Below are 14,803 nucleotides of genomic sequence, written 5' to 3' on the forward strand. Positions count from 1 at the left end.
TAGGACCACGTTTTTGGTACCATTGGATAAAGGACAAGTAGGGCTATGAACCCCTTAAAGGGTTTCTGATTATCTTTTAAATCGCCAGAGTTATGACGTCACGAATGTCGTCAATATTCTGGCCTCAATTATATATTTTTAAAAACCTGATTATCTCGGGTTCTAATTAACACAGCACCACGTTTTTGGTACCTTTGGATAGAGGACAATTAGGGCTACGAAGCCCTTAAAGGGTTTTCACTTACCGTTTAAATCTCCAGAGTTATGACGTCACGAATATCGTCAATATTCTAGCCTCAATTATATATTTTTAAAAACCTGATTATCTCGGGTTCTAGTTGACGTAGGACCACGTTTTTGGTACCATTGGATAGAGAACAATTAGGGCTATGAACCCCTTAAATGGTTTCCACTTACCATTTAAATCTCCAGAGTTATGACGTCACGAATATCGTCAATATTCTGGCCTCAATTATATATTTTTAAAAACCTGATTATCTCGGGTTCTAGTTGACGTAGGACCACGTTTTTGGTACCATTGGATAGAGGACAATTAGGGCTACCAATCCACTTACCATTTAAATCTCCAGAGTTATGACATCACGAACATCGTCTATACGCTGATCCCTAACCCCACCTCTAATAGTTTGAAACCAAACCATCTCTGCTTGATTTAGGCCCAAGTAACGTCCGCGAAAATAATTCAAACAATAATTATACTTAATTATTTATTTAATTTTATTTTAAACTACATAAAGAATATATGTAAAAATATATCGATGACCTTAATAAGGTCATGAACTATGGTACGGATATGGAAGTAAAAAAAAAAATCCCCTAAACCCAATAAAAGGAAGTCGAAGTCATTCGCGTTTCTAGAGAAGAGTTGACAGATATCGTCAAAAACCATTCGTGTCACGTGATTCTTATCATAGTCTAGCTTTAATCGAATTAACATTGGGTTTATTTGTAAATTCTTTCCACCAATCAACACGCGTTGTCGAACCGGGCGTTGATTGGATTGCTTTGAACAGGTTTTCGTACACCTATAGTAAATTGTGATTGGTTGGAATACAAACTTTAACTAATAAGAGGCGATACGACTATCATAAGTTTATAAGTGATATGTTCGCTCCATAAGTATGACTTGCACTACCTATACAAGTTCGTAATGCTACTGAGAGACTTGGAGCAGCTCGAGATGACTAGTTCGACTCAAGGAGAACGACGGAAGCGAGAATTGAATTGAAGTCCTAAGTACACTCGGTGCACGTGGTTAATTAATTTTGCAGCTAGGACCTATTCCATCTAGGCACTCCTATTTAGTCCGCATTACTAAGCCCAAATTTGACAGCAGCGCCTCACTCACTCACCAGGCCCCTCCCTCGCTTTACCTCCTCGAATCTATGACCTACCTCACTCACTCACTCACTCACTCTCTTCAAAATTACAATTAAGCCTAAGTTAACCAGAGATTAATAAAACAAACTTATGGAAGGAACATACATATCACTTATAAACTTATGCCTACTACTATATATAAGATTATAGACTTACTTGACCGTCTGAACAACCAATAGCTGAATTTAAAACAAAATCAGGCGGGGCTATGGCGTCAACTAAGGCAACCGCGTCATCTTTTAACTCGGAACATAAAGTTACGATGGCGTTTTTAATGCATTTACTCGGTTCCATTCCCGTGAAATACGACCCTTAATTTTAAGCAATTAATTTAATTTAATTACCCTCCCTTAAGATTTTCTAGTATATCAAGGTCACAGTGACGCACTAACCTTCGTAAAACGTTGACAAATGCTTTTGTAAACTCCATAGTCCGTACAGTAAACATAACCGATTTAAAACCGTTTTAAGTGATTGGTCCAATACAAAGTCTTGAACGTAGTTATTGAATCGCGTTATCAAGGCATGCTAAGCCGCGTAATTAAATTTAATTTAATTTAATTAGAGTTATTATAGGTTAATTTGTGATAAGAAATGAAAGGAAGGTAGTTACCTCAACGTATGCTATTGATAATGTTCTGCACAAATAGACTTGGCTTTCGGATCGTGCTATAAATGGGTCCTTGCCTTGTTTAACATCGGTGTTGTATTTAGTTGCGCTTTGTTTTAGTAGATAGCAAATTAACCATTTGTAGGCTTCGATGATGACTGAATCAATTAAGATTTTAATTAATTAGGGTTTGTGAATTTATTTAGTTAAAGGACAGCTAATAGGAATCATTTTGCCCCCAAATATCTCCCGTGTTAATTAATTTCTATGAAATCGGGTTTTGTGGGCGGGGCTTGAGAACTTACTATCCCCGTCACGCCAATGATAATGCTGATGGGCGTCTTGGGTCTGTGTTATTTCATTGGCTGGGTATATACTATATAGTAACGCGAGTTCCTAGGCGCACGCGTGCAACAGGTTATAAATTCGCGTACGTAATGATTAGTCTAGCTAGCTCCTCCCATAAAATCCACGTAGATACGTACTTGATGTAGCACAATGGTTCTTATTAGCTGTATGTATTCTTGTTAGAAGTTACTTACCTTTAGCATTCAGGGCGTCTTGAATGTTATGTATTAGTCCTTTACGTCGCAATATTTTTTCGATGTCGTTTAGGAAGTCGATCGTTTCCATCGGGGAGATAACCTCGTGACCTTTTGTGACCCCAAAATTAGTAGTTAATGAAGTTTATTAGTAGTTAATGAAGTTTATTAGTAGTTAATGAAGTTTATTAGTAGTTAATGAAGTTTATTAGTAGTTAATGAAGTTTATTAGTAGTTAATGAAGTTTATTAGTAGTTAATGAAGTTTATTAGTAGTTAATGAAGTTTATTAGTAGTTAATGAAGTTTATTAGTAGTTAATGAAGTTTATTAGTAGTTAATGAAGTTTATTAGTAGTTAATGAAGTTTATTAGTAGTTAATGAAGTTTATTAGTAGTTAATGAAGTTTATTAGTAGTTAATGAAGTTTATTAGTAGTTAATGAAGTTTATTAGTAGTTAATGAAGTTTATTAGTAGTTAATGAAGTTTATTAGTAGTTAATGAAGTTTATTAGTAGTTAATGAAGTTTATTAGTAGTTAATGAAGTTTATTAGTAGTTAATGAAGTTTATTAGTAGTTAATGAAGTTTATTAGTAGTTAATGAAGTTTATTAGTAGTTAATGAAGTTTATTAGTAGTTAATGAAGTTTATTAGTAGTTAATGAAGTTTATTAGTAGTTAATGAAGTTTATTGGTGGTTAATTCAAATCCGTAATTGTGAGGTGGTAGTTTCTCCGCATTGCACTTACCGCTTTCTAACTGTTGATATAATCCCAATAGATAATTGCTGGTTTGTTGCAATAAAACGTTATTGTCGCCTTCGTAAGTGCAATTTGCGTCGTTGTCGTTTCGTAAAGATCCGAAACCAGATGCTAATGAAGATACGCGATTAAATTAGACGTTACCCCTTTCCCATAGAACCAGGGAGGAGAGACTTAAGATGGAGTGTTAGTCTAATGTTAAAGAAGCAGTAATATAAATGGAAGGGGAAAAAAGGGAGGGTAAGAATTATTATCTCTCTCCCTCGTTTCAAAGCATATTTGACGCATGCGCACGGACACCGCGGCGAGTGACTGAGCCAGCGCCGGAGCAAGAGAGACTACTCCCTCTCAAGTCTCTCCTTCCTGATAGAACTTAATAAAGTCGAAGCCGGGTAGACCGCCACTTACCTTGCAAATAACCGTGACCCCCACAAGCTTCCCTCGATTCTTGAATAGCGTCTCTCGCTGTCCAACCCGACAGAGACTTAGCTGCGCATGAAAGGGCGTGAACTTCGGCTGCTTGCGCCGACTAACATTAAAAATATCGCAAGAAGGGGTTGTCCATAAAGATTAATTTATGGACCCTGAGGGAACGTAATTATTAAATTATAGTTGTACTTACGACTTCGGGCGTTTTTCCTGCAAAATATACGGATGCTTGGTAATTCAGGTAATCTCTAGTCAAACTAACGGAGAAGTAGTAAAATACGTAGGTCGCCGCGAGGTAGGGAAGAATTCGCCATTGCTAATTAGGTAATGCAATTAAATGAAAAGATATATATTAGGGTGTTTTTTTTTTTGTTTTATTTTTCTTCCTGTTTTTTTTTCTATTTCATTCCCATGAAATAGCTCCCAGAAATTTAATTATATTAAATGCAGGGATAGATTTAATTTTAGAAGTAGGAATGGAGAACAGAGTAATCATTCTAAGCGCGCGTTATAGTCCCGGACCCCCTTTTAACGAGACCGGGGGGGGGTATGAAAGAAGAGGCGGGAGGGTCATAGCGAGCGACAGAGGTAAAAAGGAATTACGTATTTAATTTTTCGCCGTTCCCGTCCGCAACGTCATCAAAACGTATAGTAGGGTTTAAGTGAGCAGCCAATAAGATAATTTAAACTTTTCGTTACGTGTTGGTTGGAGGGAGGGGCATATCTATACTGGGTGGTCTATGAGTCGGAATAACTGAAGTAAATACTAACCGTTCCGTTCTCCATTCCTACTTCTCAAATTAAATCTATCCCTGATAGAAGTAAAGAATATTTTCGACTCAAAATTCATTGATTTCCCAAAGAACAATTAATTAACATACCCCTTAATTTAAGCCTACAAACTTATCAGAAACACCCTGTATTTCCCATTGAACCATCCCTATAATAACCCTTTCCCATTGAACCATCACTATAATAACCCTTTCCCATTGAACCATCCCTATAATAACCCTTTCCCATTGAACCATCCCTATAATAACCCTTTCCCATTGAACCATCACTATAATAACCCTTTCCCATTGAACCATCCCTATAATAACCCTTTTCCATTCTGTATTACAAATTACGACTTACTTGTAATTGGTACTCAAGTACGGGTATCTCCTCTTTACCATTGGGTCCAAATTGTCTCCTGACCGCCGAATATCGAACCGAAATGGGCATACATTTCATTAAGTTACTCATGCACATCCCAACAACACCAATTCTTCCCAATGATAACGATCCCATTGAAGCCCCAAATCTCTTATTCGGATCCTAACTCGATAGGAAAGAGAAAGTAATTAAATAAATCAATTAGATTAATTAAGGAAATTATCTTAATCTTGAAATTAAAATAACTTAATATTTAATTACTTTAAATGGTGAAACGTATTCCCCCTCGGCTGTGACGTCAGCTAAACGATTTAGTAAATTTTCTCGTGGAATTCTGTAGTCTTTTAGAAGCAGAAAACTATAATGCAAGGATAATTTGTATTTAAGTATTGTCAGGGATAGATTTAATTTTAGAAGTAGTAATGGAGAACAGAGTAATATCAGAAGCCGATTAGGCTTTACACATGAAGTACGTAACATGTGCCTGGGGGAACTACACGATATTCTCTGAGCTCCTAGGAAAGAACCTCCCCTTACGCGGAGGGAAATAGTTCAGTAACGCGGCTCCTTCGGATCCATTCGATCCTTCCGTCTAAAGAACCGATTTACCTCGTACCTAAATTCGAGAACTACTATAGAGACTGAGTAGGGTGTCTAAAATATTCTTTAGATAAAACTATTCACAATATCAAAGATTATTTGGGAGTAAGGCGTTAAAATGTTATCAATCTGTGTAGCTTTTGCTTGGACTATTTAAGACGCCGTACATCTGTTTTTTAACGAGGTATTTTTCTGCTCTCGCCGTTACGGCAAGCCCGGCCGCCGGCGGCTCGAAATGGGCCGCTCGGCCTCAGCCGCTGATATCTAGCCAAGGCTTAGTGTAGTTTTCGTGTCTAATTCTTTTCGCAGAGCTATATTTATGTTGAAATTTAAAGAAAATCTTATAATATTTAGTTGTTATCAATCTGGGTAGCTTTTGCTTGGACTATTTAAGACGCCGTGCATCTGTTTTTTAACGAGGTATTTTTCTGTTCTCGCCGTTACGGCAAGCCCGGCCGCCGGCGGCTCGAGATGCGCCGCTCGGACTCAGCCGCTGATATCTAGCCAAGGCTTAGGGTAGTTTTCGACTTTTCGTGTCTAATTTTATTCGCAGAGCTATTTTTCTGTTGAAATTTAATGAAAATCTTATAATATTTAGTTGAAGACCTAGTAAATGTCTCAAAAAATTTCGAAACTTGAGCTTTAAAACGTTAAATATTTTATAACGACTACGAACGATACCGCAAACTCGCCTTCCCGGGCTTCCCGGTTATGGCGACGGCGAGGTAGAGTCGAGGTCCCATGCAAGAAAATAGTAATATCCGTCGCCTATTGGTCTGACATTAAAGAGGTTATCTATGGTTAGGGGGCTCATGATTGGTTAAAAGCTTTTTTGTTCGTCTGCTTAGATTTTACTTCGGGAATATCATGAAATCAATGGCCAAAGCTATGGAAAAGTGGGACTTACGTACTTTATGTGTGAAGCATAATCCGCTTTTGGTAATATCTGGGCGCGCGTCAAAGTCCCTTCCCCGGGACGGGGGGGGGGGGTATAAAAGAAGAGGCGGGAGGGTCATAGCGACGGAGGTAAAAGGGAATTACGAATTTTTCGCCCTCCCCGTCAGCAATGTCATCAAAACGTTGGGTTTAAGTGAGCAGCCAATAAGATAATTTAAACTTTTCGTTACGTGTTGGAGGGAGGGGCTCTATACTGGGTGGGCTATGAGTCGGAATAACTGAAGTAAATACTAACCGTTCCGTTCTCCATTCCTACTTCTAAAATTAAATCTATCCCCGGTATTGCATTGTAGGTCTTTGAGTTTTTAGAAGACCTACCCATTGTCAAGGCCATTTAAACCAAGTTTGGGACCCAAATCCCCGACTGTCACGCCTGGGTAGGGTTGTAACGTTTTGGGATCCCTTATGGGCACGATGAATATATGTAAACCGCGGCATTTATCATCGTCAGTGTATAATTGCGCAAAAACGCAAGCGTGAGTTGCAATTTGTCCCATATTGCCAACCCACGCTTTTGCAGCTTCCAAATTAGGAGAGTTTAATACAAATTCCTGAAATTGCACCCCGGGATTTTATAGATTTATCTATTTATTATTGTTATATTAATTTATTGGGATGTTGGTACCTGTGTTTTAGGGTCATATTTAGCCCTGGTTTGTAAACCCCTAGTGTTGGTACCGTGACTAAGTTCGGTTATTGCGATACAACCCGAAATCTGAGAAGGAGTTGGTTTATTTTACGATCGTGACCCGAATATAAATTGAAATTGGCAATATCATGCGCGTTAATGGCTTTAATTTGAATATTTTATTCGTGTAGAGGTCGAAAAGAGCTTTTAAATTAACCTAATAAATTCAAAATAGGACCATAATTAAGGAAGTTAGGAGTAATTTTAAAAATTATTTTGCAAAAAAAAATTATAAATATTAAATTGGCTTTATTTTGAATATGGATTCCTGTAGAGGTCAAAAAGGGCGATAAAACGAACCTAATATATTGAAAATCAGAACATATTTAAGGAAGTTAAGAGTAATTTTAAAAAACAATTTAAAAGAAATATTAATTTTTTAAAATTGGCTATAATTTTGTTCGTTAACGACCTACTATAATGATGTAGGGATTCATTTTAAAGGTCTCTTTATTACCTATCTAAACGCGTTAATAATTTGAAGGAAATGTCATTATAATAGCGATTACACGCCATTATTGCTTAAAACATTTGTTTTAAACGATTTGGCTTAGTACCAACTTATCCACGCATGATATTTTAGTTATTCTAATTGAAATCTTACATCTAGGTTATTTATCCTTTTAGATAATGTCTGTATATGTTTTTTAGTACCGGAACTTCTAACAGTACCCATGAAAAACTGTTTAAAAAAACGTTATAACTTCATTAAAACCCATTCGTAATTAATTATTTAATTAGTAATGGGTAATTAAGTAAGTAATACCTCTGCACCCAACATTTTCTTGGTAGCTAATGACCAATCAAACATTCCGATACAATGAAATAAAACTTGAACTATCACTGGATCGGCCAAAAATTCTTCTTCGGTAAAAAATTCGTATTCCATAATTCGTTTTAATCGTTGAAAGCATAATTTTCGGTAATCGGCCCTTGTCATTTCCTCGTAAGGCGTGTGCTTGAATAATGGATCCGCTTCCAATGTTTCCCAAACTTTCATCTAAGTAATAATTTAACATATAAAGAACAAGAGAATCGATCCTGCAGGCCATATTAAATAAATCCACATCGTTCCTGCTTTTCCACCTAAGCCTAATTCGAAATTTCCCGCCTTGTTGCAAATTTTCCCGCTTAAAATGTTTTATCCAATAGGAAACTTTCCCGCCTTGTATGAAACTTTCCCGCTTAAACTTTTTAACCAATAGCAAACTTTCCCGCGTAAAATAATTTAACCGATAGGAACTCGCGCGTGCAACCCCTGGTGTTTAATTTAAAAGATAGCGCGTGCAACCATCCTCGGAGTTCAAAAGGTCACGCTCGTGATTTGAAAGTCAAAAATAAAATAAACAAAAGCATCCTTAACTTAAGTCGCTTATGCGGGACTACTACACCGATTTAAAATATGATATAGACGTTAAAAACGTAGATTAAAATGAAGATAAAGAAGAAGTTTACGAACCTTAAACCGAATCTTGTCTTCTCCTTCGAAAACAACCGCCATTTTTCGCCAATCAAAACTGGCCTTTTTTCGGTAAATGTCTAAAGGTCCCGGTGGAAAATCTGGTAAGACTTCTGTCATGCTTTTTAGCTCGCCCATTGTTTAAATTTTTTTTTTAAAAATTAGTTGTTTCTGTAATGAAAACATAACGAGAAAATTAAATTCTGCCTTAGTAATTAGAAATTCTTAAGTTAAAGATTTGAGGCCACCTTAGGTTTTATCTTAATTAAATTCGCAAATTAATGCTTGAAATTGATTTATTTTTTATATTGTGATCTCAATAACTGACAATATTAATTCTATTGGCCGTAAGGGACATTTTTTTGACCAGGAGTCGACTAATTTCTTCCTTGTATTCTAATTTCACTTTCTTCTCTGTTCCAATTTTGTTATGCCTAAGCCTAGTTTTTCAATTTTATTTTCTGATTTTTGTATCCTTGTTAAGTTGGAATAAGGTTAAGTCGCGTTCCGGTGGTCACCTTCCGTGAATGAATACAATACTTCCGGAAATATATTTTTTTCTTCAATAATCCCCTAACTGCTCTTAAAACTAGCGGTGGTGAAAGTTATTTTTACTACCCTACTTTTTATTCCAATTTAACCGGAAACTTTAAGGACGGGAAAAATAAATGCAAAAAAATTCATTTGTTTTTTTCTTTTATCGCTTTAAATTTATGGGGTTTTATTATATTATAATCCTGTAATTTTACTGTGGGTGTCTTTTAAATTTTAAATTAATGCCAGTAATGGATGGAATTTTCAAAATAGGCTTAACTCTATAATTTTCCCACCAAAATGTTTTCGCGCCTATATTTGTTCCCGCCAAAACGCAACTTCTCGTGCCTATATATGTTCCCGCCATAACGCAACTTTTCTAGCGCCTATATATATGTTCCCGCCAAAACGCAACTTCTCTCGCGTATTTATCCCGCCAAAAAGCAACTTCTAGAGCGAATCTTTCCCCGCCAAACGAAACTTCTCGCGCCTATATTTGTTCCCGCCAAAACGCAACTTTTCTAGCGCCTATATACAGGGTGTTTGTGAAAAGTCCATCAATAATGAAAGAGCGTATTTATTGTACCATTTTGAGTCGAAAATGTTCAATGGCATTTTTCCGTCCGAGCCACTGTTTTCAAATTATGATTGGAGTAATTTACGGATGACCCCTTAAATTTAATTAAGAAATTGAAAGACAGCGCTAATTTAAAAAATTCAAATCATAACTCGAAAACCGTGGCCCGGACGGCAAAATGTCATAGAACATTTTCGACTCAAAATGACACAAAAAACATCACCCTTAATTTGTGATGGACCTTTCAAAAACACCCTGTATATTCCCGCCAAAACGCAACTTTTCTAGCGCCTATATATGTTCCCACCAAACCGCAACTTCTCTCGGGCAAATTAGTCCCGCCAAAATTGTAAACTCATGCACAAGTTATAGAAATGTCGCGTCTGTACTATATTATTATTATAGTCATTGGAGATTGTCTCTTTTCGAAAACAATAGAATCATTTAAATTTACCATTAGTTGAATTTAAATATTACAAAACCTGACGAAACAACTTAAGACAATTTTGAAATAAATTCAATTGCCAAACCATCAGGAAAAATTTATTTTCCGTATGCAATATTTATATTTTCAAGGTGATATCCTTTAAAAAATTATTGTATTGAATCATGAAGAGAATTTTTTCTTTAAAAATTCAAATCATATACGGCCAGAAAAGAAAAAAAAAGGAGATTTGAAAAGGTAACGTCTTTTAAGAGTATAAGGAGGTTACGGGCTATTGAATACATCTTCTTATAGGCCTACGGTCACTCGAAGTAAGGTTCAGTTATTGTGTTTAATAACAATGTTTACTAAAGAAGTTTCGGTTCAAAAACCCCTTCTTCAGGTAGCAGTTCAGTTCACGCTCTTTGAAAGCTTCTAACCTAACCATAAGTTTATATTATAGTTAAGTTTAACCGAGAAATGCCCGTTTTATAACAAACAAATATATACTTATGCTAGCCTACAACTTTACAGAACTATACATCGTTTTTTCAGGCTAGGAGAATTGATACACTGCAGGAGGCGAGGCTATTTGTTACTACACTTTTTACACCAACTTTGCCTAACCTCCTGGTATCAATACTCCTTGTCTAAAAACTGTGTATAGTTTTGCTTGGAAAAAGCACCCATATCATTTCAAAACCTCTACTTTATAATCTAATAAGCGCTTACGTAAGCGATACATTTTAAATATAATCTTAGTAATGACACCCCTTTTAATTCAACAATATATAATAATATTGTAAAAGTATTTAAGGTGTCATTGCTCTATATAGTATAGAACAACAGGGCTCGAAATTATTTACATAATATAATATAAAAATATAACACACTTACATGAGATACAAGGTTATCCAATGCACAGTTTTCAAAAACACACTTGTTTTTTTGTTAAATTTTAAAACGCTTTTCACTAAAACCTTGGGATTTAGAGACGGGATTCGAATTTTAAACGTCCTACCACCTTAAACGCCGACTCTCCTTTGAAAATTGCTGCAGAAAAAGTTGTTTATTATATGGAATGATCTCTCTCTGAGGGTCTATGACTGTTAGATAAGGTAGGAAAGCATATTACTTGTTTGGTAAGTTCCCGCCCTTTCTGAATGACGTAATAGTCGAAATTAAATGATAATCGATTTATTTTTATTATTATTAAGCTATATATTTAAGTAAATTAGTTCATCTCTACTTAATATTAATTTAATTATCATTAATTAAAGTTTTTAGAGTGTAAATAAATAAATAAATAAATAATTTTAATTTTATAGATGGCATTATAAAGTTAGGGTTTTCCTCCCGCTTTGTGGGCTTGTCTAGACGCTATAATTTCCTTATCAGCGTAAAAATTCTATCCAAATACGACCAATAAAAGCACTTGACTTTATAAAGCGCTTAGTAAATTCTTGTACAAAGCGTATTGGTTCTGACTGGGTTCAAAAGGCGCCGACGATTCAGCGAATAACGTGGCAACGCGTGAAATCGTCCGGTCAAAAATTAGGCCCGCTTGTAAATAATCCATATTCCATCATGTTGTACGTTACAATTATCGCGTTAATTAGTTTACAGTTAATTGGTAACTCTAATTGTTATTTCGTAACTGTCGACGCGCATGCTGAAGAATGTTTTTTCGATAAAGTAACATCGGGAACTAAAATGGGATTAACTTTCGAAGTCGCCGAAGGTGGTTTCTTGGATATCGACGTGAAGGTTAGGCCTTGGTCATTCATTTTACATGGATGGGGGTTTTAAATCATTAAAAGTACGTTTAATTAATGATTTTAATTAGATTACTGGTCCGGATGGGAAGGTTTTATACCAAGGGGAACGGGAATCTAATGGCAAATACGCATTAGCAGCTTATATGGATGGGGTTTACACCTACTGCTTTAGTAACGCAATGTCCACAATGACACCAAAAATTGTCATGTTTTCGATGGATATTGGTGAAGCGGCTGCTAAAGCCGCTGATGATGGAGCCGAACATCACAATAAGCTCGAAGACATGATTAAAGAAATGTCCACGTCATTGACGTCAGTAAAGCATGAACAAGAGTACATGGTTGTACGTGATAGGATACACAGATCTAGTACGTTCATTGAGAAATAAGTTGGTGGGGGGAAGTTTAATTTGATTTAATTTGTTTTTTAATTCTAGTTAATGAAAACACTAATTCAAGGGTTGTAATGTGGGCCTTCTTTGAAGCACTAGTCCTAGTGGCTATGACCATGGGTCAAGTTTACTATCTAAAACGGTTCTTCGAAGTTCGCAGAGTCGTTTAAGAAACTATTAATAACTTCTCCCATTTTTTTCCCTCCTTCACTTTTCTCATTAATTTAAAAAGAATAAATAAAATTTGGTGCCCTTTATTTGTTTGTTTGTTTGTTTGTAAAAAAACTTTAATTAATAAACAATATTCATTTGTTTGTATACATTTTGTCATTTTATTTCAACGTAATATTGATAATTCTAACATCATCGTACGGTTTATCCGTTTTTGGGTTTGTTTTGACGTTACTAATATTCTGACAAGCCTCCATTCCTCTGGTGACGCGTCCAAAGACAGTATGTTTGTTGTCCAACCATGGTGTTGGGATAATCGTTATGAAGAACTGGGATCCATTTGTATTGGGTCCAGCGTTGGCCATACTTAGAGTGTAAGGTCGATCGTGTTTTAACGTAGGATGGAATTCGTCTTCAAATTCTCCACCCCATATTGATTCTCCACCGGTACCGATACCGGTCGGGTCCCCGGTTTGAATCATGAAGCCTTTGATGACGCGGTGAAATATGTGTCCATTGTAGTATCCATTCTTAGCGTGTACGCAGAAGTTTTCAACTGTTTTCGCGCATTCTTTAGCGAATAGTTTTAAGTGAATGTCTCCCATGCTTGTATGAATAATTGCGCTGCTGTAAAGACGTTGTTGTCCTGATGCCTCCGTTGCTGCTATTATATCCTCTTTGGATGGACGTTCATTGAAGACATCGCGTTCCGCGTCAACACTTTTAGTGTCCTCAGGTTCACGACGACTGAATAAGTAGAATCGGTTCTTTTTAAATCCAGTGCAAAATATTGTCGGGTCCGGGAAGACATTATCCAAAGCGGGGTTATCGGATGCCTTCATTTCAACCGTCATGGCCGCCTTAGGCTTATTGGGGACGCCTTGATACAACGCCAAACGTAATGGACGTACGTTTTCGTTCTTTCCCAGCATTTTCATGCAACGATTCGTTTGCAAGTTGACGATTTTAATGCCGAGTAATGTTGCGTATATTAAAAAGTATCCACTTTCGTCAAATACGATGTTGGCGAATTTGAACGAATCGGATTTCTCTAAGTCGCGTTCCACAGCCATTCTTCGACCAAATTCCATGTTGGGTAATTGTTGCTTCGTTTGTTGAAGCTCCGATAGTTGTTGCAATGATTCGTCAAAGACTTTGCTCAGTTTTCCAGTATGAAAACGGAAAACTCGCACTTTTCTGTCGGTTGAAATTGTAGCGAAAAAGTCGCCTTTCGGGGAAAACGCGAGTCCAGTTGGGACACTGTTGCATTTCGCGAATTCGTATAGATCGGTATCCAGTTTGGAATCAAAGAGGACGCGTTTTGGGAAGCGGAAATCGTGTTTGTATCCCATCCAGTATTCAATCATCCCTTTTTTATCAACCGAAACCATGGTTTCGCATACGACGTTGAATTTCATCACGACAACGGGCGCCATGTGTAATTTATCGAGGGTATGAAGTGGTGTATTAGTACCGTTGCTATCGTAGATGTATATATTGGGGGTATCTAAGCAGGACACGGCTACTGCCTGAACCGCGTCACCGCTGCTATGTATGAACTCGCAACAACCGGGGTTGTAATCTAATTTCATCATGTTAATCATGTCGAAGTTGACAATATCAAAGATTTTCATTGATTTGTCAGCCGAAATTGTGGCAAGGATTGTGCCATTAAAGTTATCGCAAATATCCTGAATTGTCGCTAAATGCGAACGAAAATGTTTGACAAATACGATACCTTCGTCGCTTTTTTTCCAAAATTTTAAATGACCGTCACCGCTGGCCGTTATGATGAAGTCGGTTTTACTGCATAACACGTGGGTTATGACATCCCGGTGCATGTAACTTTTCTCGTAAGCCTCGGCGCACGGGATGTTTTCTAAGTAAACTGATTCGTATTCGAGAAATTTCTTCTTTTTAACTTTGGCGGCTTCCGAAGGAAGTGGTCCGATAACATCATCATCCGATTTTTCATCTTCATCCTCAGAAATTGGGCGTTTTTCCGACATATTATGGTTGTTTACCGCAACAAAGACTATATTCACACCCGCGGGAAATTAGCAAAATTTTTATAGCTAGCAGACGATATTTCCGGAAAGACGTTGAATGTTTTGTTTATGTTCAGCCTCTTTCAAATTTCTAGACATTTTTAATTTTTCGTAACGGTTTTCGCTAATATTTCTTAAATATATAAGATTAATTGATTATTTTTATTAATTTTAATTTAATAATTATTTATATTGTTTTTTAGATTGAAAAGCGTATAAAGATTAGTTACGCGCATTTTTTTCAAAAGGTCATCCGGTAGGATAACGAACGTCAGACAAG

General features: G+C 36.5%; 3 protein-coding genes across 4 annotated transcripts; 1 reads left to right on the forward strand and 2 right to left on the reverse strand.

Annotated features, from left to right (window-relative positions):
* Nucleotides 1-724: 724 nt before the first annotated feature.
* Nucleotides 725-11,407, reverse strand: LOC149615620 (peroxisomal acyl-coenzyme A oxidase 3-like). Of its 2 annotated transcripts, XM_089857591.1 has the most exons (17): nt 11,270-11,406; nt 11,032-11,187; nt 8,600-8,770; nt 7,907-8,140; nt 7,745-7,822; nt 7,078-7,167; nt 6,771-7,003; nt 5,157-5,253; nt 4,875-5,057; nt 3,934-4,056; nt 3,720-3,840; nt 3,300-3,422; nt 2,554-2,664; nt 2,015-2,169; nt 1,794-1,929; nt 1,558-1,712; nt 725-1,046 (listed from the first exon to the last, which is right to left on the reverse strand). In XM_089857591.1, the coding sequence occupies exons 3-17, from the start codon at nt 8,735-8,737 to the stop codon at nt 930-932; spliced, it is 2,094 nt and encodes a 697-aa protein (XP_089713717.1). In that variant the 5' UTR covers nt 8,738-8,770; nt 11,032-11,187; nt 11,270-11,406; the 3' UTR covers nt 725-929. The 2 variants fall into 2 exon arrangements, with proteins under 2 accessions (XP_089713717.1, XP_089713716.1); XM_089857590.1 differs by having other exon boundaries at nt 11,032-11,407.
* A 218-nt stretch (nt 11,408-11,625) lies between these two features.
* CHOp24 (transmembrane p24 trafficking protein CHOp24) lies at nt 11,626-12,624 on the forward strand. Its single transcript, XM_089857596.1, has 3 exons — nt 11,626-11,901; nt 11,981-12,281; nt 12,350-12,624. The coding sequence occupies exons 1-3, from the start codon at nt 11,722-11,724 to the stop codon at nt 12,472-12,474; spliced, it is 606 nt and encodes a 201-aa protein (XP_089713722.1). The 5' UTR covers nt 11,626-11,721; the 3' UTR covers nt 12,475-12,624.
* On the reverse strand, nt 12,609-14,679 carry LOC149615622 (peptidylprolyl isomerase domain and WD repeat-containing protein 1). Its single transcript, XM_089857592.1, has one exon. It carries the CDS (start codon nt 14,482-14,484, stop codon nt 12,637-12,639), a length of 1,848 nt encoding a protein of 615 aa, XP_089713718.1. The 5' UTR covers nt 14,485-14,679; the 3' UTR covers nt 12,609-12,636.
* Nucleotides 14,680-14,803: the final 124 nt, after the last annotated feature.

This window comes from Phalangium opilio, unplaced genomic scaffold, assembly GCF_054372755.1.
Source record: "Phalangium opilio isolate 3A_F unplaced genomic scaffold, DU_Popi_V2 ptg000217l_1, whole genome shotgun sequence".
NCBI lineage: Eukaryota > Metazoa > Arthropoda > Arachnida > Opiliones > Phalangiidae > Phalangium > Phalangium opilio.